The 25,790-nt window shown below is 35.7% G+C and overlaps 4 protein-coding genes across 4 annotated transcripts; 1 reads left to right on the forward strand and 3 right to left on the reverse strand.

Annotated features, from left to right (window-relative positions):
- Positions 1–2,837: 2,837 nt before the first annotated feature.
- TRIADDRAFT_28341 (uncharacterized protein) lies at positions 2,838–3,218 on the reverse strand (the record flags this gene model as incomplete). Its single annotated transcript, XM_002114701.1, has 1 exon — positions 2,838–3,218. One exon carries the CDS (start codon positions 3,216–3,218, stop codon positions 2,838–2,840), a length of 381 nt encoding a protein of 126 aa, XP_002114737.1.
- A 2,316-nt stretch (positions 3,219–5,534) lies between these two features.
- TRIADDRAFT_58532 (uncharacterized protein) lies at positions 5,535–7,368 on the forward strand (the record flags this gene model as incomplete). The annotated part of the gene is made up of 3 exons (XM_002114532.1): positions 5,535–5,609; positions 5,969–6,109; positions 6,271–7,368. The coding sequence occupies 3 exons, from the start codon at positions 5,535–5,537 to the stop codon at positions 7,366–7,368; spliced, it is 1,314 nt and encodes a 437-aa protein (XP_002114568.1).
- A 4,736-nt stretch (positions 7,369–12,104) lies between these two features.
- On the reverse strand, positions 12,105–14,649 carry TRIADDRAFT_58533 (uncharacterized protein; the record flags this gene model as incomplete). The annotated part of the gene is made up of 7 exons (XM_002114702.1): positions 12,105–12,332; positions 12,538–12,719; positions 12,832–12,946; positions 13,056–13,174; positions 13,307–13,396; positions 13,499–13,693; positions 14,577–14,649. The coding sequence occupies 7 exons, from the start codon at positions 14,647–14,649 to the stop codon at positions 12,105–12,107; spliced, it is 1,002 nt and encodes a 333-aa protein (XP_002114738.1).
- Positions 14,650–21,807: 7,158 nt separating this feature from the next.
- TRIADDRAFT_58534 (uncharacterized protein) lies at positions 21,808–23,900 on the reverse strand (the record flags this gene model as incomplete). The annotated part of the gene is made up of 2 exons (XM_002114703.1): positions 21,808–21,822; positions 22,560–23,900. 2 exons carry the CDS (start codon positions 23,898–23,900, stop codon positions 21,808–21,810), a joined length of 1,356 nt encoding a protein of 451 aa, XP_002114739.1.
- Positions 23,901–25,790: the final 1,890 nt, after the last annotated feature.

Below are 25,790 nucleotides of genomic sequence, written 5' to 3' on the forward strand. Positions count from 1 at the left end.
AATCATTCTTTGCGACTCTTTCTGACTAACTATCAGCATTATTGCCCTCCTAATCAAGCTCCTTCCTTTATCCTTAACCTATCTCAACAATCGTCTGTAATTGGTTATCATGGTCAGTAACAAGATAAGATAGTTAACGTGCAGTAGAGGCTGTTGCAATAATTACTTAATGCTAATTTTTGAACTTTAAAATTGTGCATTTTGCTCTTCAGTTACAGTATACGACTATAGATTAATTATTGGATGTAATTTATGCAGTGGCTACAGATATGCAGCAATCGTAAAATTGATGCCGGTATAATCATGAACTCAAGATGTTATCAAGCATCTTTCATCCGAGTATTCTCATTGACGCCTATCTACGTACCACTTAAGGAAGGCTACTGATACAAAGTTTGAGAGTGCATGTACGTTAGACCCTTCAGATTTTAACTCGATGTTGCAGCGTATAACTCTGAAGCATCAAGTTAAAATCTAAAGGGCCTAATGTACGTCTATATACTGATCGTACTTATGCTACACAATTAGTCAATATTGTCTACGTGCATGCCATGTAATTGCTTTGTGTCGTTAAACGACGATGGAGAATACAGTAGAAGTGTTTCACGGATTATGAGACATTGATAACTATTATTAGATAACGTAAAGTAAAAAGCATAAGTACCCGTAAATACAGACGATTCTCAGTATATGAAGTATAACGAGCATGAGTTTTACTAGTAAAGTGTAAAGAAAGGGCATTAAGTGTAAGATACTATCAAATTCTGATCAGCAACGTAGTTACCCTTTATCTACTCCCAAAACAGTTTACTCTGCACTGAGTTTACTTGAAACACAGTTATAGATTAAACTACGTCGCTAGACATCTTCACAGTCTAATAATGAAGTAATTAATACATAAGAGTATATATATATGTTATACTATACATATATACTGTATATTAATTAATTTATTAAATATATATATAGTAGTATGTACAATTGATTGTTTCGGCATCTGAATTCTAAATAATTCATTTTAAATTTTGGGGACTTATTTTTATGAACATAATTTTACGTTGGACAATTTCTTAGATACTATCAACAGTATCGTTGATTTAGGCCTGGTTTGGAGGTAGCCAGTATGCTATAATTTAGCATAATAATCAGTCATCACTGTAACAGTTGGCTATGTATAGAATTTTTTTAATTTTCGCATCAGATTTAGAGTTGGAAGATGGCGCTTCACAGAACTCTACAGTACTGTACTGTAAGTCTGTAGCTATCTTGGAACTGAACAATGATAGTCAATCGCAGATAATGCAGCGAGATGAGAAACGACTTTCAGTACCATAAAATATGGAGGCTTATTTATTTTTCTATTCATTTTATTATACTTATTTATACGGTACCGATGAAACCGTACAATATACCATACCGCACAAAACCAACTTAGCAGCAGGTTAGCAGCTAATTTGAATGTTAAATCTCTTTCTTTTTAGTAATAACGTCGGTTATCTACCACATCCTTAACCTATCTCGAGTAGTGCAATCCTTATAAGTCAGACTATCATATTAGAATCATCACCTTGTAAATGACGATACACAAGCTTAACACTAAAGGTTGTAATTGTATGGATCCCTCGATCCGTGTAGGCCTGGTAAAAACGTCAATCATACGTCGATAGTATTAGTGAATTCATGAGTTAATATATCGTAGCGTTGCTATTTTTACATTTGCTTTGGGCATCGGGCAGTTATCCCAAATACTTGCTTAATCAAGGATTAGTCCTATCTGTTTGCCAAAGAGTGATTCTTCAGTACTAGTTGCTACAGTATTATTGGCCAATTTTTTTTCACAACGTCCTAGCTAATTTTCGTCAGTTGATGGTTTTTGCAAGGTGCTCAATGATGCTGACGACAGATTAATTAGTGTCGATTATAACAGCTATAATGTAACGATACTCGATGTAAAATTTGAGCAGTTCACAGTGGAACATGTTGCATAATTATAATAAAAGGTAACACATCAATAAATACCGCAATTCATGTGCGGAATTATTATAAACTATAGAATTTAGATGTAGAAATTCGTTTGAACTGCGCTATCATCTGGGAGCTATTGTTCATCATGAATCAACTTCTATTTAGTTCTAACCGTACGTCTTTGTTATACTTTGGCGTAAAATATTCTCCATGATGCAGTATTATGCGAAGTGGAAACGAGATGAATTAGGAAAAGCCAAGAATAGTATTTTAATAATTGGATGTGACACACTCTACTGTAGTAATTAGGAAGCGAAAGAAATGTACTGCAGTTCTAAAGGTTGTTAAATAAAAGAAAAGGGGGAAAAATATTGCTGGTAGGCATCATTATGCAGTGATCGCCACGTTTAAGAAAGATCATACTCTTGGATTAATCAATATCAACTTAGCTTTGATTGATCATATCCATCCTTATGCAGTATAACATTCATTTACGAGTGTTCAAAATGAAGCTGTTAATGCGAAGCTAATTTTATTACATCGTCGTCTTATTAGATACACTATAGAACATATATTAGATTTAACTACTGTACAGTATACTGTTATTCATTTGTTAACCGTTATGTTACAAATTGTTGAAGCTGATCGTAAGCAATTTAATAATCGTAGTGACCGTATTTACAATTTTAGGCATCCTAAATGGTATTGATATACTGTACACGCGGAGATTGTCAATGTATTCTATACATAAATAGATAGGACATTATGCGGGAGATAATAAAGGTAGTAATGCCATATGATAGACGGTAGAGATATAGTTAACCATGATGACAAATTTTATAGCATGCAGAGTAAATTGTATCTATATAGAATCAAATTCGAATCCAAACTGGAGAACATTTAATGCAATAATTTTTACCCAAGTTGTTATCCCAATGTTGAATGCCTTGACATTGAAAACAGATAGCAAATTCTACCATTTCTACACCCTCTACCGGCACAATAATACGAAAAATAAACGTGTCGCTGTATCCTGTACAGGAATTGGGATAATATTGGGCTTTAAGGTCCTTCCAAGTTTTCCAGCTATTAAAGGTATAACGTACAAAGACGGCTTTCTCAAAAGCAATATTACGAACTTTAATAGTACCTTCGCAGTAGTTTTTGTTTATTACGCTATTTTCTAATTTGACCAGGTTATCTCGTAAGATATCATGGAAACCTGTTTGTGCTACTGGTTGTTCAAAGCACATTTCTAATAAAACAGTTCGCAGGCTATTTGCTGTGAGATTAGAGTTAAATTTGCCAGTAGTAGGATAATCATCTTGAAAGAGTAGATCCGTTTTGCCATTGAAAGATGCTTTATCTTGCTTTTCATTATCCTTGTATATTTGTTCCTTGGAATTGGCTTTAAAAATAGTGGCTAATACTTTACCCGAAGTATCGGCAAAGTGAACGCTTTTCCTCTTTTTGACAACGTGCTTCCTCAATATGCTAGCACCTCTTTGATTTTGATTGCCATTTTTGGTAACAACTGGATACTTTGCCGATTGTGCTTGATCAGAAGCGTTAGATGCACGATCATTGCTGCTATTGATATCAATTCGATTAAGTGCATCATCTAATGCCATTATGGTGTCGTGATCCAAAAAGTCTTCACCGTCCTCCTGATCTTCTCCATAAATTGGTGGGGCAGAGTTTCTTCTCTTATTCTTGGATACGGCATTATTATTATCATCGTTGGAATCCATTTTTCATTGATTAGCCGTTGGTTATAAACTGCTGCCATGCACTGTACGCTGTATACAGTACAGTGGTGCTACAATGGATTTTTACTTGGTTACTGCAATGGTTAAAATGTGATGATGGACTGTCCAAACTGAAGATGGTATTGTCGATTGCTTGCTACAGTGCCCTTATGTTGGTTTACTGGTGCAATCGCTTGGAGTTCATATCTACTAATACGATATTAATAATGTTGATTGTAAGTTTGCAAGGCGTAGAGTAAATTATCTTTCAACAAGAGTATAGTCTTTCAGTATTCTACCATGGATGTATTATATTGAATAGTACTGTATAGTCGGAAAAAGAATGTGTCGGTTAGTAGCACTATTGAACTAATGGTTGACCAAAGATTGTCCTGAATAAAAGGTGAATCGATTCTAATTATTAGTATAATGATTATGGCGTTGTTGCTGGTTGTATTTGCCGCATCGTCCGTAGGATTTGCTACTTTTCTACAAGTACCTTGGATGGAAAGTACTCTAGTATTAGGACGTAATACCTACTGTATGCTTTGCTAAAATGATTGCAGTACCTTGAGTTACCGTTCTAAGGTGTACTAATTGTCCAGCGAATTGAAATGAAAAGGGTGTTGTACTCTTTGGAAATAAAACTATCGATGTAGGAGTAAGTAGTGTTATTGCTGTAGTCGATTGATTAATTAATTCTTGCTGTAAAGCTTTCTTCCTATTGTGCGGTGTGCACAACAGTACTTGCAGAGTGTTGCCAGCGTATGCTAGATTGTTCTTTTGGAAATTTCTACTTTGTACCCTATCAATGTATCATCATCCTGTTGCAACTTGAATTTCAAGAGTTATAAGCAATGGTAATGACAGCAGTTGGCTCTCAACTCCTGCCACAATCTCACTAGGTAAAGGAATAGATGGACTAGTGGTATATAGGATAAGATAGCGTTATCCAACTTGCAATCTTGATCATCAAATCGATGCTCAGCTAAGTTGATCATCATACAGTAATGTACAGTATCAAAAAGTAAACAATCAACAGCTCTGTGATGTAATTAGCAGTTTGGTAGAGTGCGCAGGTTACGTGGCCAGGCTATAGTCAAGCACTAGACTGCAAGGTGTCAAGTCGTACCGGTACAACGATAGTGGTACTCAACTGGGTCCCAACCGGTCTCCATCCTTGTTGGACATGACATTATGCGCAGGTATGAAGCTACAACTGGATCGTGTGCAATATTACTGGCTACAATTGCATAGTGTAGCTATCCAGTTACTCAATACACCTGCAATGACTACAGCTCCTGTATCGATAGACGATCAGGGTGTTTTGCAATAACAAGCCGATTCTACACTACGTGACTAACTTCACGTTTCTAGTATAAAGACGTAAACAACCAGGAAGTACTTGGACACTATGAGTGGTGGTAAACAGTGACGTCAAAATAGAATCTGCTCGATTGTAGGCCGCACTTGCATAGAGTACAGCATATTATGATAGGGAATAATCTTATGCTGGATCATCCGTCCCAGTTGATTTAGTTTCTCACTACTGTACGATACCCTATATAATGGTATGGATGGCTTACATGTGTCTATTTTTCGCTGTGATTTCACTGTACAGTACGATACTATACACTGTACACTGTACTCTACTGTACTGTAGTGCAGCTTAACGCGACGTGTTGACCAGTGTTGATACCAACTGACGTCACAACCAACAAGGTTAATAATTCAATATAATGTTAATAATTATATTAATTAATCCAGGCTATAGAAATCACTTGGCGGACGTGATGGAGTGTTTTTGGCCCTAAGGGCAACATGTCCTTTCTTCTGGCTGTCCGTTGTGATCCCATCGATCATGCATTGTCGGCATGCTTAGCCATTGCGTCACAGGTTGAATAAAAGAAAAAGTTTAAAAGTCAAATAATTTTCAGTAGTGCTTATTCGTCAACCGAAGCCAATGGAAATCATGCCATAGTCATGATCATCGCCATGATGTCCAGAATCGTATGAGACTCTTCCATGGATGATTTATCATTTTTCTGATAGACTTTACGATATACCATTGATCGATTATTGATACCTGAAAGAAAGTCATCACTCAGCAGACTTACTGACTTGGCTGTCGATTGACTACCGGCATAAATGAGGAAAACAAGATTGGCGAGAAGAAGAAGAAACACGCAAGACAACCTCTAGGTAGACTGCAATAGACTAGAAATTATCGACAAGTGACTACTCTACCTACTCAGCAGGCGGAACCAACAAGAAGCGATCGGGAATTACCCTCGTTGGCCGAACCCCTAACGCAACTTGACTTTATTTTTTATTGGATGGTCAGCAAATACCACCGCCAAGATTCCATTAATTGCTTAAGTAAATTATTATTCAAGGTAAGTTGCAACGGAATGATACGAATTTGTAGACTTTTGCCAATTGTATTTTGACACAATAGCGATTGAATTGTAAGCTATCGTTGGACACTTCCGTTCACCCAAGGCTAACGATTCTGTGCAAAGAATTAAAACGCATGTACAATCAATCCATTTCAAAGTTTTCTTTCATTTTTGCATTTCTTAGGAGCATGATCTACAGTGATTCCAATTCTCATAGCAGGCTGCCTATGGAGCGTACTAATCCTACCGATGTTCAGATGCCAATGCAATTTAATCTCGTAAGCAACTTGACCAAAAGAAACACTGCCGATGCTATATTACCTTTCGGTCAATTGAACGATTTGGTTGACTGCTTCACTCAAGCTTCATTAACAAGCAGCAACGATGACCAATTGCCCATGCGAACGAGCGCTAGTCTTGAGCACAATTTATTAAGTACAACCGTGGATAACAACTTCCAGGCAGAAAAGACGTTACGCCAATGTCATAGCGATAACGATATTCGTCCTCGGAAACCAAAGGTCAAGAAACCCTTTCACAAAAAATCGGTTCGTTTTGCCGACAGCTTAGGCATGCAATTAGTCACCATCTACGAACTATCATCGCAATCAGTAGTAGCAGAAAGCAACAATAATTCAAAAGCATCGCCTACTGACGCGACTAAGAACCTTGCGTCCAACCAACATCAGCATCGTCAAACGAATTGCTGCACAGAAATACGCAAAGTGAATTTATTCGACTTTAAATGTACTATCGTCGATCAAGCTATGAATAGAAATTATTGTAAATTAAACAAGACGTTAAAATTATGTTTCGATCAGCCAGCACTGGATAACAATTTCACTTCCAACCTGAAGAAAAATTTTATCCAATTAGAAAAAGTCACACTGAAAGAACAACTGCGTGTGATTGGTGATGTGAAAGTTAGAAATATTGCCTATGAAAAAGCTGTCACGGTCCGATATACTTTGGATTCTTGGAAAACATGCAATGACATGGCTGCTCAATATAAGTGTAGTTCGGAGAATGGTATTGTAGATACTTTCTCCTTCACTTTAACTTTGCCAACTAATTTATTTGTGGAAAAATTAGAATTTGCAATCAAGTATGATTGTAATAGTACGTCTTATTGGGACAATAATAATAACCATAATTACGTTATCAAGGTCATTTCAGTAAAAGATGAAAGCGATTCTCGATTAAATTCTAGTGGAATGGCACTTTTGAATCATAGAATGAGCCATCATTTCTTATGATGATGAATTATTCTCACTTTTGAAGTAAATCAATATCGTTTGAAAGTACTGCAGCTTTTCTACACTACTTCTTAATCACAATTGCGTACGGAATGTGTGTAAAAAACTTACCGTTGTCAAGATAACTCGATATCTATGAGTATGATATCCGAAAGAGGGCTCAATTGCGAAGAGTATTATTCTATAGTTAACCTTGCATTTCTTGTTGCCTACTACTATTCTTTCTTTTCCAATTTATTACCATGTATCTAAACAACATATAATAAATAACTGGATATTTATTAATTCATAGTAAACTGTACAGTCTATCATTTGTCAATTGCATCTGTATTTGTGTTCGCTTACGGTACGATGAAGTAAAATGATCAACGTCAAGCTAAAAAATTGAAATGCAAAGGACTAAAGTTGATTCATTGAACTGTCCGTACACGCAGGCAACTGTAACCACAGTCAAAAGAGATTGAACTATTATCATCATTATCGTAACCATAAATCATTTAGAGTACTTAAGACGTTTATACAGCGCTTGGCGCTTAACTTGATGTTTTCAAGACTCTCTAAAACTAATTTCAGCCACGACTTTACTGTCTTGTTTTACTTTTTTGATGTAAATGGCTCAAGCCAAAGTGAATAAAAAAACGTTTTCTTCTATGGGCTACAGCTTGTGAACCACTTTAACTTTTTCTTTATTTGAAAACCATGGATACACGTATTCAAAATTTTTTCTCACCTCCATAGTCGAATTAGTGTAACGTCTTATGCTATACAATGTACCAAGAAGCTCTCAGGTAAAAAGTTTCTCCCCAAATTTGCCGGTCCTCAAGGGTTTGGATAAAGAATATGCAGGAAAATAATTGGCTTGTACGTGATTGACTTACAAGACACAATAATAACAATAATAACTATAGATGACGTATTGATTCGGTAACAATCCCAACTTGTTCCTATTGTACATTAATTCAATACATGGCGGTTATTCAAACAAATTTAGCGCAACTGGCATCATCGTTCCTATTGTCTACCAATGTTCCTGTCTTTGTTTTCATTTGTTTCTATTCAATGACTACAATAAATAACGTATGATGATGAGTTAACGGTCATCGGTATGAAATTAGGATAAAAAATTTTTTTTGTCAGCATGAGTGCTGAACCTCATTAGGGAACCATATTGATTACCTTGTGGATAGATCATGTTGTCGATCAATGTTCAAATCATTGCAAGATTGGAACACCTTGACGTCCAATCTGATACTAGACTTTAATTAGACCTTTTACCTTTAATTTTATTTTTTTTTTTTGGCTGTGGGCAGTGAATGAGGTTGAGACAGATCGTAGGCTTACGGTATCATTTTAGTCATCATGTCTACGATAGTAGACTATGCTGCTAGCTGTAATTAAATTACAGTACAACAATTAATCCTCTGTCATTTACTGTACAGCGTGAACAGTGGACATTTGTTAACGCTGTTTTAACAATTGTAGCATTCATCGATTTATTTGTTTATTTATTAAATTGTCATTAAATTTGGGGGATAAGAATCGACTAGCGGATCAGTATGGTATCAATCAGTGATAGCTACCATAAACAAAGTCAAATTATATGCATGCTGTGAGCTGAAGTAGACGGTGGCGTAAATGTATCACGGACGACTAAAAGAAAGAAACTGTATTCTGCCAATTTATGCGACTATTATTATGACTGGACAATCGATTGATTAAAGAATGTGAAAGTATGCATTTTACAACTATTGAAATGAAAGCTTATTATTCCGGGGTGGCGTGTCGATATGTTGTACAGTACAAGCTGTTCTTGATGAGTGCATTGAAAAAAAAAAAATCGTCGTAGCCCGTCAATGCTTTTATACTTTATGATCAACGAACGCTGTGACAATATCTTTAAATTACTCAGCTAAAGGCTTGTATCATTAATTCATGATGCTAGTGCTTTTAAATAAATAATTATAAAAGGAAAATTACGAATGTTATGACATAGGCTGATTTAAATTAATTTGCGATACTTAACTAGAGGATTATCAACTAATCGTAACAATGTATGGCTCTCAATCATGGGGCTACAATACTTGTATACCGTGTACGGGACGATTTTATCGATTTTGAACTGAAATAGATAAACTGTTCAAACTATCTTGAGTGCATGTAATGCACTTATATGAGAGGCGATCTTATCTAATATCTTCTGCAGTTATTAATATCGACGTGTTTACTATCTATACAGTACTCTACGGTCTGCATGTACAGTATTAATTATATACATATAAATCATATATGGTATTAGATTACTCATATACATACGTGAATACCGTTTTAGTCACGCATCATTAATGGACAAATTATTTGCTTTAACCAAATTGAATCATTCTTAAGAAGGGTTAAATATTCTGACACCCAATATTTATGCCCCATGATTACTAAATGTTGCCTCTAGTTACATATTAGCTATCATCGTCCTATCGTATTAGCTACCAATTAACACGGCACATATAGTTGTTTAAGTCCGAATGATATAAGGATGAAGATATAGAGGCCAATTAAATTGACAATGGATTGAATTGGCAAGTAATGCCTGTAGGTAAGATATCTGCATTTGAGAATATGAAATAATGTTGGCATTGTGAATTTTTCTTCGCACTGCATAATACTTCACTTGTTATATTCTTCTTATATAGAGTGACAAGTAACAATCCACCAGGAGCAATTGCTTCTGTAATTATAATTAGTATCGCTATTGTATAGTTCTCATTTTGTGTGATAATCTAGGAGAGTAGCGATGGCTATAGCTGTGCTTGAACAGCATAATTTACTGTGGTGCTGCAGCTTGAAAAGAACAGACGAATATGTAAAGCGAACATTTTCCTCCAAAACATACTCGTATCTAGCTGTATAGAATTTCTCTATTGTCCGCTCAGTAACTATTTGACTGAATCCAATTAAGCTTATAGCACCAATTACCCATTTTGATACAATACTACTATCGAGTCTGCACTCAGCATACGGTACGTATAAAGTAAAGTAACAGGCATTATGCACAATATTCTACGTGTACAATATAATACACTATAACGCTCTGAACATTTTATCGTCCAAATTAGTTAACAGACGATCGGATAGTTACTACTGTAATTAAGAAGATTGATCCTGTAAGCCAGATAGTTGGTATAACATGCAATAGATGATGTAGTCTTTCTTCTCGTAGCCAGTGGCTATGATGACAATGCTGATATTATATATGCTATACTAATAGGCAAGAACGATCGTCCAAATTTGAACAACCAACTCTATGCTCACTGATACAACAATGTGTAATGCTGGTATGGTAAAGTGCAGCATTATGATCATTCCCATGCTGCATTTCATTATGATTAACTGATTGCACTAAAATTAATTATTGCATGCTTCAAAACACAGAAAATGCAAGTGTCTAAGTTCAAGTTCAATTATTGAAATATACTATATTTATCGTTGCTACCATCTCAACCACAACTTTTATAAGATTAATCCAACTAACAAATAGTTATATAAGGAAATACTGCACTGCATAGACCAACTATAAAACATAAATTAATGATTTCTCTAAAAACAACGCATAAATTATTAGGACACTTAGAGAATCCTACGTTATCCGATAATACTATCGTAATTAGATTTCATATAAGATCGCTACACTGTACCAAGGGGTTCCAACTGGAATTAATAATGAAAAGTTAATGTATTTGATAAAACAGATCTGTGACGACGACATAAAAACTGTCTTATAAATAAGATATCCAACATGATAATAATGGCATACGTATGTCCAATTTCTGATACACAATATAGAAGAATTAAGACAGTATATAAATTCAAAATAGCAAATAATGCCAAATGGACGAATAATATTCATCGGCTAAAAAAGAAAGGGATTAGCAATAAATTAAGTGAAATAAATTTAAATAATAACTTTTCTGAAGTGAAAATACAGAAAATTCTAGATATAGAGATACTAAATAAGCACAGACCAAATAGAGAGATGACTGCACATAAAAATTTGAATGTATACTGCATATCTTTTGGATCACTAATAAATAATACAGTATGACGAGTAAATACATAGAGCAAGAAGTGTCTATAAAATTAAAAGGTTCGAAAAGAACGAGTGTAAAACAGAAATTTGATGACAAATAAACAAGCTTCACAGCTTATATAACTATCCTTATAAGGTTTTGTTTTTAAACGTAAAAAGTGTAACCGTTGATAGCTGTGTGTACGAAAATATTAATCAACCAGCTTTTGCTTCTAATGTATTTACTTGTAAAACATCATACTATGCCAAATATGAAAGAATCAGAATATCAATATATAAACATATATATATGATAATAATAATGATAATAATAATAATAATAATAATAATAATAATAATAATAATAATAATAATAATAATAATAATAATATTAATAAGAATAATAATAATAATAATTTAAAATGTGCAACTCGCATTAAACTCTACATATCATAAAAGCACATCAAAAACTAGTTAAGTTACAAAGATACTTGCATTAAATTTAATTCTCACCAAACATAGAATAGAAAAAGAGACAAAAATGGTAGAAAAAACTAATTAACGAAGATTATGATCAAATTTTCACTACAGGAAACTTGGTAAGAAGAATTTTGGTAACAGAAAAAATGGAAAAGATAAGAAAGAAAAGTTTAACTTGGCTAATAATTTCTCTTTTTTAACTCCATCGAAATGGGACAGTTCGAGGACGATCACCACCCTCCTTAACTAAAGGCTTATGAAATTCTTTTCCCTGGCGTGAATGATTCATAGCCCAACAATGTTCGCAATAATATTGCAAGCAGGTAACATTAGAGCAAAAGAAAGGAGCAAATTTTCCGCCACATCGTGCTCCTTGGCAATGATCGCACATTTGGTCATCTAAAACATACGGCTTAACTTCGACCTACATAGGAGATTATTTATAAATTATTTGATGAACATCAATATTTCAATCAACACCTAGATAGTAATGCTAAATAGTTCGGCTACAATAATGGTATGTAGAGTGCGCCATCACCTTGCGGTTTATTACATAGAGTTAAAAGTAAATTGTTGATATATACCAATATACTATATATGGTGTTATTGTGCATAATTTAGCATCGTACCCTTTTATCAATATCTCCATGTTGTAGCTGAACAAAGCGGGCGCTAATGGCAGCAATGTAACTCTGTTGATTTGAAAAAGCAACACGTCCAGCACCTTTAGGATACTTCAACTCCGGATCGGTATCAATTCCAGCATAGCAAACACCACCATAGAAATCGTTCATAATCTTAGCTAGCTCGCCTAAGAAAGGATTGAATTAATTATAGCTTATTATACTATTTGTATTTGTTGATTTTAGTCAAATGACCATGAAATCCATATTTTTCTGTAATTTTCCCAATTATTTACTTACATGCACGAAGTGGACGAGGCACACCGCCAACAAAAATTGTCTTCCTTGGATCGAGCGGTTTCGAATTATCCATAACAAAATCGCTATCGGATAGATTCCAAGGTCGAATTTGAACCTAGTATTTTGATGAATAAAGTTTGACAGAATAGAGTAACAACTGTTAGTAAAGATGATGATTACAGGTTTACTACGTCGTTTATCCTTCCCTTTTAACGTGTACTTACAGGTTTATGCTTGATGGTTGGACTTGAGACATACATAAACAATTTATCATCATCACGAACACACGACTCTATCAATTTCTGAACAGAGACTTCTTCCTCAAATAATAAGAAAGCGTATCCTAATGGCGATAAAATAGAATTTTTAAAATAATTTGTTACAATGATGATAGGTAGAAATTATTGCTGTACTATATATTAGACACTATAGAGTGTATAGTGGATGATTAATAGGATAAAATGTGACTTTTTACCTTTTGGAGGAAAGTAAGATTTACTTTCAGCTTTATGTGGCCAATCAACTGTAAGAGGGCCAAACCGACAAAAGGAATTGTGGATTTCATCTAGATTTAAAATTAAAGTTAAGCAATCATGTTATGTCAATGAATGGTGATTAACAGCAGTTTTAAGATTGAATTGGGATCGCTATCGCTATCTTTTACTACCTTCATCGATATCTGGAGGTAAGCCACCAACGAATACTTTGCGAGAAAAACGCTCGGTATGATCTCCTCCTCCTCCTCTTACATTATTATCCATTAAGTGTAAAGGTCTAATAGGAGAGATTCTTTGATCATTTATAGCAGTTGGATCTTCCAGTCCTCTATCAATGCCTTGATTTGTAGGAAAGAATGTCTTATCTAAATGGAAGATGAGTATTTCTATTATTTGTGATGGAATTAAACTTTAATGTAGTATCCATCGTAAAATTGTGGACCCATAATTCAAAATCGACAACTACTAGAACTGCAATTAATAAGTATCGATAGCCACAGCAAGATACTAGCAACATCTTTCAATATTTGGTCCTGTACCGTAGTTCTATTCTATAATTTATTGAAATTTGGCTATCCAGTAATAGCCTTAAAGTAGATAATATGACTCAAAGAGGTAATAGATGAATCCAATCGGAAATAATCACGCGACATGCTATTGTATTACTCGCCATAATACTTGTTATTTTTGAGCTGGTATAATTATTTTTACACACAATAGATAGGCATTACGCCATATATATCAGTATATTCAAATGTTTTAGTTTAAAAATATGGCAAGATACTGGCTACTCTCTAGATTTAATCCAACCAATTAAAGTTTATAGTGAGTAAAAGATGTAACTTTACCTTAACGCTATCATCTGATCATTATAAGCTACCCTACATGTACGTATTAAACTAGTGTTAATCTTAGTTTTTTATCTGTTTTATAACTAGTCGACATAGGAAGTGAACCGTAGTTGTTAACAGCATGGACAAACGGTAAGTATGAGTACTTGTTAAAACATTTTTTTTCCGCTATCAATGTACATTGAAGTTTAATTTCTACAGTCTATTGGTGAATATTATCGCTTAAACTACTCCACTATCGTTATAAAATAATAATAATAGAATCTAGAGAAATAGACAAAAGATTCTATTCGATCGATCATCCAAATTCTATTCCAAAATTAAAACAATAAATATATATTGGAATAATCCGACGCCAACGCCAACTCGATTATAAATGGAAGAAAGAAATTTTTACCTCTTGTATGTTCGTCAGGTGTTGGAGATTCAATAATACCCATTAGGTTATTCTCTAGAGTCGGAAATTTCATGTCTGCCGATTTTGTCTACAAGATAAAAAAAAAAGAAGCAATACCCTTGGATATTAATTAAATGAATCTAATAGTAGCACCTCAATAATAAACAAAAGCTATCTTGATTATACAATATCTTCTATAGAGTAAAGGCATGAATTTAAAGGGGAAAAAAAAAACTATCATGTCTAGATATAATATATTCAACTTCTCTATAGTATTTATTCGACTTTGAAAACATTCACTTGGTTATTAATTTGATGACGATAGAGAAATAACTATAAATAAGATGGTTGAAAATTCACTACAAGGAGTCAGTAGAGAGTGAATAAGATTAATAAAATATCATTTCATTCTTCATTTCTATTCTATAGTCAATGAATTGTTATTGCCATTGACATTCTTGACTAAAGCTCGAGGCAATAGGCAATAAAAGATAATTGATCAATTATTAATCAATGCTTTTCAGTTCATTTTTTACCCTTATGTACACTATTTTCAAGTGTATGCAATTGGAAAATGTATAATATCCAAAGAAGAAAAGGTTATAACGACGACAATTTGATATTGAGTAGAACGACTGAATTAATACAGATTAAGGGTAATATGGAATAAGAAAACATTTCGATTGCAGAATTGATATCCATTTAACTGTGTACAATCTAACATTGAAAGTCTAATATTTGTTTATTAGCATTAAAAATAACCTATTACCGATCAGAAAGAATTGTTATTGAGTGATTCTCCAGCACAACAATACAACAATTTATATAGGATGCTATCTTAATTTTTTCTAATTGAAGTATCTGTCCTAATGCAACTCTCTATTTGGCCATTGTTCCAATCAATTTTTTATTCTTTTCATACGAGTAAAAGGGAGATCCAACCGAGGGATAGAGAGCGCAAGAGTTATAATATTGATCATCTATCTTTTACTGTCATGTAAAGTAGCGTAGTCCTATTTTGGCATCATTGCTACAACAATTCAATTTTATCAACATAAGGTCCAATAGAGTGAGAAAACAATATTCTTGTCTCTTTCACTCATTCTCGAATTGCTGTACAGTAATAGACAGTCTAATTGAACTTTTACTTTGGTTGTATCATGTCGATTGTGAAATTCAATCGGTTCGATAAACTGGCCAAGTAGGAAAATAAATTAATCATCGTTTTATTTCCATATAGAACGGAAATGAGATTTACTGTTAGTTCATAGTTGTAGTCGTCAAATTTTCATTCCAATGCTAAATTAAGCTTGATATCTGTACATTGCTCTCTAACTGTCAATAAAAAGTGATCTATTTGCGCCTTCTTATAGAAGAGAATTGAAATTGACCATTGAACCTCTCCAAGTCTTACAATATCATCAATTTCCCTGTAGCATTAACTTTGATCCTTTATCATCCAATTTTCTTGGCGTATTCTAATCCTCAAAGTCTTGTGAATACTGTCGAAGAAATACTGAAATTTTACCAGTTCACCAACCTTCGTTCTAAATTAATACTAATATCGATAGGAATTAACTTCAATCTACTGTACAATAAATTTTACGAGCTCTCATCATTCCATTCTTGTAATGAGAAGAAAAGAAATTGACCATTGTGCCTATCTTAGTCCTAGAATAGCCATTGCGATATGACATCAAGTCTGATATATTTGCCAAAAAATATCAAGCTTCTACAAGTGAAATTTTACCATTGCATGTAATCTTAGTCCTGGAATAACCAACAGCTAATCAAGTCTGATATCTTTGTAAGAAACGTTCAAGTTGTATAGTGTAATCATCCATTTCTCATATACTGTACTTTATAAGTGAAATTGCACCATTACACCTATATTAGTTGTACAAATATCCATTGGGTTATTCCAATGTAAGAGTAAGTTTGATAGTCATGTTTATTCAAGTGATCTTTCTTGCCCTACTATTTTTACATCCCTAACCGTTATTATAATATGTGGAAGAGAAATAAGATATTTACAGGTTAGTCGTAGATCAGCAGTTGATGATGCTGTTGAATGGGATGTTGGTTATGATACCTGACAATTATCCATTTTCAAGGACATATCATGAGTAAATTAATGTTTTCAAAAAAGAGAGAGATAAATAGGGAATGAGAAAGGAAAGATAGTATAACTAGAATTCTTATTAGCTTGATTACTCAAATCAAGGTATTATCGGGTCAAAAGTGGACAATGTGATTTTGATGAAATCACGTCTTGATTCTACATCGTTCATTTTGGTTCTATGGTATACAAAGTCAAAATAGAGTATTTTCAATATAAAGATGATAATGATGGTGGCAAAAAGGGTTTCAGCATGCATACGGCTCTAGTCCACTAGAATTAAAGTTATACCAATGATATCAATTTGTTAAAACATGATTATAGATATGACATGAACATGGCAGTATTAATACCCACTACTGCCGAATCTGCATGATTTCAACGTTAGATTTTAGTGAAGAAGAGGAGTGATGTTAGGCTTGAAAGAGGAAAAAGTAATATTAGCTTGATTCCAATCTGAATAGTTCTTTTACAGTTTCGATACGATTTAGTTCCATTCAAAAAATATCTCTGCAATATAAGAAAGATCGGGGAGGCTAGAATTGGCACTCATCTATGTCAAGATAGTTGCAACTAGGCTCGATTACGTTAAGAAGAATGGATGAAAAGTTATCCATATTGACCGTGACAAGATCGAGCATCTTAAGCTAGCCTTGAATGGATGAGAAGATTTGTTTCCATCAACGCGATCACAACTAGCTTGGCGAAGAAAACTACATCAAGTCTTAAGGTAGTAAATTGGACATGGAAGTCTATCAATCATGGACTTGTAGCGTTAAAAAAAATGATGATATTGTACAAGATCACGCCATCATTAAACCATCTTCTAAGGAAATACAGTTATTGCATTATTGCTTTAGCAAGCATCACCTGCACTACTCTATAACATACTGTATAAGGAATGTAAGGCTATCCTGAAAAATAGATTCATCCAAGTGGATTTGTCTTTTTTATTATTTTATCCATCTTCGTTATAAAGGATTTGGTCGAATAACTTGATAAATGTCTGTACTCTTCAAATTGGCTTCTTGTCGTCATTGTATGGTTTGCATTTTCATGGATTGCAGTAAGGTAGGTATCCATGGAAGAAAATGAGATTGTCATCAACAGCGATGGCTCTCTATCATCCACCTAATTGATATTCATGGACACAAATTGAATGTCTATACGGTATATCTCCTTGGATGATTCTTTACAAGCATTTACTGTATAATTATCAACACCGATGGCCAGCCCTATCGATCATCCCATTGGCATCACGGCAATATTTCGATGTCCTTTGCCGGCTTCCATCAAGTTATCCATCCTTTATGGTATATCGACAGACATGTTCCTTATGCAAAAAAATTCTATCATCTAACCACTGGTTCATCGATATTATAAGTACGATCAAACGATGCTAGTGGTTCATGGCTATCCACGAGTGTGGATCCATCAACGTCGCTGATCCACATCTTTTCTACTCTAATAGTCAAAAAATAGTCCAATTTCTCTTTGCTTACTGATTCAATCTATCATTAGCTCTCGATATCTACTCCATAACGCATATAAACTATTCATCAGTCTGATTGGTGGCAATGTAGCAGATAGAAATCTTTCTTCTTCTTTCAAATTCTGCCTATTCCTATTGATTTCCTGTTGGCCCTCGATGTCAGTTAATGGATTCATCTAAGGTAGCCGATACAAGTCTTTCCTTTTTTCAAAACATTCTATCTATGCCTGTTCATCGACTATTGGCCTTCCATCTGCGCTAATCGATTCATCAGTCTGATTGAATGGTAAGGTAGCCGATACAAGTCTATCCTTTTTGATCTACGTTGGCCCTGCATGTCCGCTAACCTATTTATCAGTCGCATTGGACGACAAGGTAGCCGATGGAATTCTTTCTTTTTCTTGAAAAAAGAATAGAACTGTCTTTATCCTTATTGATGTAGCATTGGCCTTCCATGTTGGATAATGGATTTTATCAGTTCCTTTGGACGGTAAGGTAGCCGATAGAAATGGTTTTCATTCATGAAAAAGAACCTGTCCCCATCCCGATTGATTTAGCGTTGGACTTGCATGTCCGATCATGATTAATCTATTCATCAGTCCCGTTGGATGGCAAGGTAACCGATAGAATTCCTTGTTGTTGTTGAACAAAAATGACTGTACCTATCCTTCTTCATTTAGCCTCCCATGTCTGATAATAATAATGTATTCATGAGTCCCATTGGATGGTAAGGTAGCCGATCAAGATGATTCTCATTTCTTGAAAAGTAATATTATATAATAATTTTCCCTATTGATCTAGCGTTGGTCTTCCATGTCCGCTATATATACAATCAGTCCCATTGGACGGTAAGGTAGCCGATGCAAATCGTTCTCATTCTTAAAAATAAATAAATTGTACCTATCCCTACTGATGTAGTATTGGCCTTGCATGTCTGCCAATCTATTCAGTATCCTCATTGGATAGAAAGGTAGGCGACCGACGATTTTCTTGATGGCGAAAAAATGATTTTACCTATCGCAATGGCACTGATGGCGTCCAGTGCGCCATGACTACCGAGTTGATTTAGTGGACAAAAGGATTGTTCTCCCCCCGTATGAAGGAAAGGAAAAAAAAATAGTAGCAACCAATGGATTAAATATCCATTGCTGGACTTATTGAAGGATAGGATACAATCAGAATTCAAAGACGATCTGGATAATTTGTTGAAAGGTGATGATCATTGATACGGATGGAAATTCAACGATAGCCATGATCGGCCATCCAGTCCGGCAACAAGTAAAAGGGAAGCTTGTAATTGACACATTTAATTTTATTTTCATTGATCGCCAGGGGAAATAGAATAACAAAGACTTGACAAATCTTCAAATAGCCAAAGGAAAAACAATTTCTGCTTGCAAAAAATGCTATCGACTGCAATCGATCCTACTGATCCTAGCCAATTCAGCTTGAATTCTATAGCAATGGTCGAGAGAAGACGGATGATGAGTTATCCCAATCCATCCATTCATTTTTTTTTCCCCTCCTGAATTATGACAGTAATCATTTTTTTTTTAGCCCTCCTGCTAGTTTATTAAAAGAATAATAAGAAGATGCTTGATGATTGAATAAGATGGTCAATATTAGACAAGTCCCAGTGTTCAGTTTAGGCTATCCACTGAAGTAGGATATGAATTGAATCGGTAGAGAGGAAAAAAAAAGGCAGAGAGAAAAAAAAATCAATGAAGGAAAGAAAAGATTCCCTTTCTCCTCCGTACTTAGAATATGAATTTGTAATAGTATTGATCTTGTCGACAGCTGCAATATCAATTGGATTTACAGTTATTCTCCTTGAAAATAAAAATGCCTGGATTAGGCGCTATTCTATCTACCAATACTATCATAAGGTAGAAAATACATGGACTAGACTCCATGCAAAAACTGCCTCCATTTTTATAAACTGCAAAAGTCAATGGCATCATTTTCTATCGCTTAACGACAACGATATTCAATACTTGAATTGGAAATTAGCAAGAGTTTTCAGAAAAAAAATTCCAGCCCCAGCTGTTGTAAGGCAATATCCTAGTAATGGGCATGAATTAGCATAGCGTAATCCATCTTGTTAGCATAGTCATCACCATTACCATCAAAAGAGTCCAATTCTACTGTCATCATTATCATGGATTAATTAATATGATTATTCATTGGATATGGAGTCCTACTGGTTTTTACATCGATCCCTGTCCTATTGAAAGGATCGACGGATTGAACATGATGTTTTCAATTAATTGACTACAAGGTTATCGACAAATGGGAGTAGATGTCCATTTATCATGGAAAGGCTAACCATAGAGATAGGCATTACAAGCTCTATCATAGAGTATGGGGGGGGGGGGGGGGGGGGAAAAGCAATTTGAACTTTCATCTGTTTGAAAGTAATGCATTACACCAGTGCCGAAGCAAACTGGAGGAATGGCTGACTATCCATACTGTGGCATCAAAAATGAATGAAATTGCAACTAAATCGCGTATTTTATCCACCTTGGCCTTACAGGATTAAAGCATCAAAGAGCGATCAATGAATTGCTTCGCTGTAAAATCAATCGATCAACTTTCATCCATGTAAGAGTGGTAAAATATTGTCTCTACTACAACAATCTTTCACGTGTGGAGTAGCTACAACGGATGTCAGAAGAGATTGAGTAAAAATAATGTTGACGGCATAACACGGGTGTAAAAAATCATCCAACTCAAAGTAGCGATAGAGAAGATGGTGAAAACTACCATCGCAAGTTATTTTGACCATTTCTAAACATGGTCCAAATAATATTGCCCAATCTAATTTCAATTGCAAATTGGACTAGGACAACAGGCGGATAAATGAAACTATCCAAAATCGAATCCACATTGGAATTGGATTGAGCTAACTACAAGCCAATGTTACATGATGGCTTTGAAACTAGTTCTTGATATCAATTAAGACGATAACACAAAATAAAGTCTAATTCTATGCCAATTTGGGTGTAAAATCAATCTAAAATGTTGTTGATGTAGTAATCCTAGTCTGATAGGAAAGAATAATATTACACAAGTGAAAGATATCCATTGCTTCCTTTTCTCTTCTTTTGGGGGGGGGGGCAAAGTTCAATAGTAATTGCAACTATTATTCCTATTTTTAGACGATTTTAGCGAAATCTTTTTCTCCAATAATTTATTGCTATCAACAAGAGCATTGGATTTTGACTTTTCCATTACCTTGATTGGGAAAATCCCTACTACGCGTACTCCACTCTTGGCCATTTTATTTTTCTTCCATTGGCAGTAAATATAGGATCAAAGGGGGGGGGGGGAAAATGGGAAAACTAAAGGCAGCCTAAGTCGTCATAATAGCAATTCAAATGAAAATACTACGTACTATTTTATCATGAAGACTTTATTGATGTTGAAATCAATAGATCCGACAAGAGTAATACAGCAGGGATATAAAGGAAAAGTAAGAAAATGCCATTTTATTTTCCGCTTTTTCATTTCGGGGGGGGGGGATGTCGACATGATTGCTGTATTAGAATGCGATCTTTTCTATCAATGAGAAAATCATCCATCACCATGATTATGAAATATTAAAATGGTGTAAAAGTCAATCATTGGTTGTTTTCCTATCAAGTGGGTTAAAGATATTGAAAGTTGCTTTTACTGTTGATGTTTTTTCAAAGGCCGATATAGCACTACTGTTGTATGTAGGTGTACCATTTTTTTTTTCTCTGCGAGACAATTACTGTCGATAAAAGGGTTAAAAAACGAAAGAGAAAGGAACTGGCTATCCACCACTCTCTATCTCTGATCAAGGTAGTAGAAGGCCAATCTAAAATAAAAGCCTTGACGACTGAAAGATGATGGGGATAGGAGGGCAGTATTTTTCAAAAGTGTGCCTAGAGGCTCGGGTAGAAAATTGGAAAAATTGGGCATAGACATTTTCTCTGTATGAAAATCATTTTGTATGTGATGTCTAGAATGAGTATCGTTGTTGATCAGTAGGAGTTCAATCTTTTTCGATCTGTTTACCCTTGTCAATGGAATAGTAGAATAGGGGTAAGGGGGAATATTCAAGAAAAATACATACAACAACCGTTAAGAGAGAGAGAGGAAAAAAAAAACCCCCTGGATCGAAACAGTGGACCCCAACAGGGAAATGAAGATTGGAATACCCTATCTTTTGGTGCGTTTCTATGCCATCATGTCTGACTATAACCTTTTTTGGGGGTGATTAAAGTAGACTATTGGACATGAATCAGTAGACACAGTTGATAGAATGGATTGAGAGCATTACCAAGGTGAAATCAACATCTTTCACAAGTGATTGGGGAAAGGATTTAGCGTTATGTTGTGGACTTACCCTGACGGTATTTAATGCACTGTTGAGTTCAGCAACAGAAAATGCTTTACCACTGGATGGATTGGACACGTAAGTGGATGCTGCTGCTTCATCACTTTTACTGTCATAATTTGCTATCGGTGCACGACCAACTGAAAATGGAGAACGATTTCGATGAGATCTTGCTAGCGATGGCATATTGGCAGGCCTTGTTCGATGATTGCTATTGGCCGTGTTGAGTAATGGTGGTGGTGCGCCTGGCGGTGGATGGCCACCGTTGGAATTGCGCTGTTGCTGTTGTTGCCAATTTTGTAATTTCCACGTTGGTGAAGCATTACCAGCATGATTCCAATTGCCACTAATAGGATTGGTGGTGATATTTTTATTCTGCATACTACCGACAGCGTTGACAACGGAAGGTGGAAATGGTTTGCGCCGTTGTCCAGGTGGAACTCGTCGATGATTGTGCTGTTGCTGGTGTTGGCTAACGACCAAGGGTGAAAATTGCGTCAAATGTGCTGGATTATTTAAGGACGATGATGACGATGATGATGGCGGCGTTGCTGTATAAGGAAATGCATGATTAGTGTTGTTATTATTGCTATTATGATGATGATGATGATGATGATTAGGATTGCTGTTGCTACTGCTACTACCACTACCATGATTGCTGCTATTGCTGTTATGGCGGCTATGCTGATTGGAAGTGATGGTTGGATTAACTACGGCAGCGCTTGCAGTTGGCCCAGTGGTCGCGTTGTCATCGCCAGCAGTAGACCAATAAGTTGGCATTGAAGAATCGAGTAAAGCAGTGGAAGTAAATGGTGTTGCAGCATCGTTGTGCTTGTTGCTATTGCTATTGGCATGATGATTGCTATTATTATTATTATTATTATTGCCAGTGGTATTGGCGCTGGAGTTATTGCTACCACTGGTGGCAGAAATCGTCTCGACAGCGGTCGGAGACGATGTCGTTGTGCTATTTTGCATAGCCACTAAAGGATAGTGATGACGAGGACTTGGATTGCTACGATGATGGTGTGGACTGCCACTTTCCAGTTCTCTTGCTTGAATGTCGATCGTCAATGCAGTCTTGTGTTGGCGATCGATTGGTTGTGGATCACTACTTGTAGGATGATTTGGATCAATTGGCGATGAATCAATACTGGAGTCGATAATCATACAATAAATTGTTTGATTTAGCCAAAGAGGAATTTCACTTGCAGTACAAGGTATTTCGGTTGAAATGGCGCTTTGCTTTTTCTTGCCAACAAGAAATGATAGTGAATGGATTGTCTGATAGGAATGATGATAATTTCTTTCTGTTATGACTGTGCTATTTCTTGGACTAGGATCGGACATGGAAGAAATCCTCCAATCTGTTCCATCAGTTTGAACGTGGAGAGAGAGAGAGAAAAAAAATACAATATTAATTTCTACGTACACATTGTTGGACTAGCTAAAGGTACGCGCATTGTTACAGTTAATTAATCCATCTCGATTTGGTGTGTGTATGACATATAGACATTGATCGATAGTTTATGCAAGAACAAGTGGAAGGAGAGAGAGTGAATAACAAGTCGCCCCCCTCCCAAAAATGAAGATCATCTCCATTTTTAAAAATGCAACAAAAACGCTCAACAGAAGATCCTCCAGTACAGTAGTGCATTTTGGGGGTTGCTTGGCAAGATGTTGTATCAAGTTATGGCGTGGATCAACAATAAAAGTGAGAAAAAGTCATACCGTATGTACATTACAAGTGGATGACGATTGTATAAACTGGAGAGAAAAAGCCACTTGACGACTAATGGATGTATAGTCAATGAAACGGCTTATACCTCGAGGAATGACAAGATAGTCATGATCGGCTGCATTACAAGATTGGATGGCGACATGAGAATTGAATGATCCAGTTGGGGTACTGTGCGATCATGTTGGTATTGTATGACAGAATTGCTGTCCATTTCACAGCTGGTGTTTTTTATTGGATCCATGAGTAGCGCGCACCTCCAATCGATTCATGGATGTTATTTGTCTATTGGATTAGGAATTGACGACAACTGTCGATCGTTATTGCTGATCGTCCAACTGGTATTCAAGCATCAAGACTACTTGGTCAATGTGGACTAGGGTATGATGATGATGATCAACCGATGATTGATTATCACTTTCTCACTCTCTCTCTTGTCCCCCCTCGGCATGTCCAAGACTGTCATGGCAGTATTGCCGAAAATGGTCGGCGTAGACGGCTACAAGACACTACTATCATCGATCCTCTCCACTTGAAAAAATGAATGTGCTATGACAAGTGGAAAGTGCGACAGCTCGTCGACTGTATGCATCGATTGCTGAACACCAACTGGGACAAAAAAATGAAGAGAAAGGGAAAAAAAAAAAAAAGATTGAAAACATGACACAAGAATGAATTGCACACATGGATGATCCAATGGCCAGTTGGATGGTAAGCGCATACCTAGACCGTATTGATTTGCTAGCGTCCCCAAGCCAATGGATGTTGATCTCCGTAATAGGAGGAGAGCAATTGCGTTGTTGAAAACGTTGGAAATGGCCGCGTCTCCACTCAACTCTCTCTCTCCCTCGACCGACGATGTAAATCAATTGAATGCAAGACACCAAGTAGGAAAATGCCAATGTGAAGTTTCCAAGATAGCAGGTGCGTTTAAATATTCTTCCAATTAATGAAACAACAAAACAAAGAAATGGAGAATCATTTTTATATTTACAAGCTGGATTGGAAATTGAAGAGGGTTATTATTATTTTCAATTTGCAGTATTGTATGTTGAGGTGGAGCCAATGGCAGTGGCCAGCGCTAGTCACATGATGCATGCAGTCTAGTTTCAACAATAGCCTGGCCAGCAAATCATCTGTGACAGCAGTAGGCTCTCATTCATTATGACGATTGGACTCTACTGGCGCTTACAGTGGTTGCTACTGTAAGAAATGGATACCAGCGTAAGGCTGCGTCTACAGTCTGCAGTCCAGGACTGTAGGCCACAGTACTTGGACATGGGACATCTTCTATTTTTAGCACCGGCCAATCTTTTGTTCAACACCACTGGCTGAATGAGGCGACACATCCCAGTTTTGTACCATACCGTACTACAGTGTCTTATACTGTACAGTAGACACGCGTACTGTAAAAAGTGCAAGGAAATCCAATTCATTTTGCACCACATGACGGATAAATCGGATCAGCTTCCATTGCATTTTCTCCTTGACCAATCCAATTT

The sequence above is a fragment of the Trichoplax adhaerens genome, genomic scaffold, assembly GCF_000150275.1.
Source record: "Trichoplax adhaerens TRIADscaffold_8 genomic scaffold, whole genome shotgun sequence".
In the NCBI taxonomy this organism is placed as follows: domain Eukaryota; kingdom Metazoa; phylum Placozoa; class Uniplacotomia; order Trichoplacea; family Trichoplacidae; genus Trichoplax; species Trichoplax adhaerens.